At 42.8% G+C, this 1,323-nt stretch overlaps 1 protein-coding gene across 1 annotated transcript in view; it reads left to right on the top strand.

Moving 5' to 3' along the window:
* Positions 1 to 236, top strand: part of LOC122265694 (facilitated trehalose transporter Tret1-like) — a 15,148-nt gene extending 14,912 nt beyond the window's left edge. Inside the window, exon 13 of the mRNA XM_086542966.1 lies at positions 1 to 236. This exon is cut by the window's left edge and continues 40 nt beyond it. Coding sequence (XP_086399092.1) covers positions 1 to 143 — 143 coding nt within the window. The 3' untranslated portion in view covers positions 144 to 236.
* Positions 237 to 1,323: the final 1,087 nt, after the last annotated feature.

Genomic DNA, 1,323 nt, shown 5'->3' with positions numbered 1-1,323 from the left:
TTGTGGCTTTGCAAGTGTACACACCGATGCAAAATGGCCTCACGCAAGCAGGATTGTATGCCTTTTACGCCGCCGTTTGTGCGATTGGAATCCCTTATACTTATTTCTTTATAAGGGAAACTAATGGACAGCAGATAGGATGAAGGATTTCGATATATGTTATTGATCTTAGATAGGTTTGTGGTATTTAATTTATGCTTTGTAGTTCTCGGTTTTGAATAAATATTTTTTTTTTTGTAAGTTTTTGGATTGTTTGTCTTTTTTTATGTGATGGAGTTTGATAGACACACACACACACACACAAACACACACACACACACACACACACACACACACACACACACACACACACACACACAGAGGCCTACGTCCTGCAGTGGAATGATACAGGCTGACGATGATATTAATATATATATATATATATATTATAGATATATATATATATATTATGATATATATTATATATATAGATATATAATATATATATTAATTCTATATCTATATATAATTTATTATATATATATATATTTATTTATATATTATATATATATTATATATATATATTATATATATATACTATATATATATGTATATATTACTTTTTATTTACATACATATGCACACACACACACACACACACACACACACACACACACACACACACACACACACACACACACACACACACACACACACACACACACACACGTACATATACGCGTCTTCACACACACACACCTTTCAGTCAACAGAAAACGTACGCCATTGATAAAAAAAAAAAAAAATCCCTAATGTTAAGATAATATCATCTTCCAACACCCAGACACACATCACAAACCGTACACCATACCCCTTAACCTGCCCCTTAACTCCCCTGCCCCAGACGTCCCTCGCGCCCCTTGCCTAAGCCTCCTGAAACCCTCCACCCATTTCCTTCCCCTGCCCCTTAACTCCCCCGCCCCAGACGTCCCTCGCGCCCCTTGCCTAAGCCTCCTGAAACCCTCCATCCATTTCCTTCCCCTGCCCTTAAAACTCCCCCGCCCCAGACGTCCCTCGCCCCCTTGCATAATGCCTTCCCGTTTTGCATCCCTTCCACCAGTTCTTTCCCCTGCCCCTTAACTCCCCAGCCCCAGACTTCCTCGCGCCCCTTGCATTAAGGCCTCCTACAAACCCCTCACCCATCGCCTTCCCCTGCCCCTTAAGATCCCGCCCCAGACGTCCCTCGCGCCCCTTGCATAAGCCTCCTGAAACCCTCCCCCCATTTCCTTCCCCTTCCCCTTAACTCCCCCGCCCCAGACGTCCCTCGCGCCCCTTGCCTAAGCC

The sequence above is a fragment of the Penaeus japonicus genome, unplaced genomic scaffold (assembly GCF_977035675.1).
Source record: "Penaeus japonicus unplaced genomic scaffold, GWHDUDI00000001_assembly GWHDUDI00000013, whole genome shotgun sequence".
Taxonomy (NCBI): Eukaryota; Metazoa; Arthropoda; class Malacostraca; order Decapoda; family Penaeidae; genus Penaeus; species Penaeus japonicus.
This window is presented reverse-complemented; position numbering and strand designations above follow the sequence as displayed.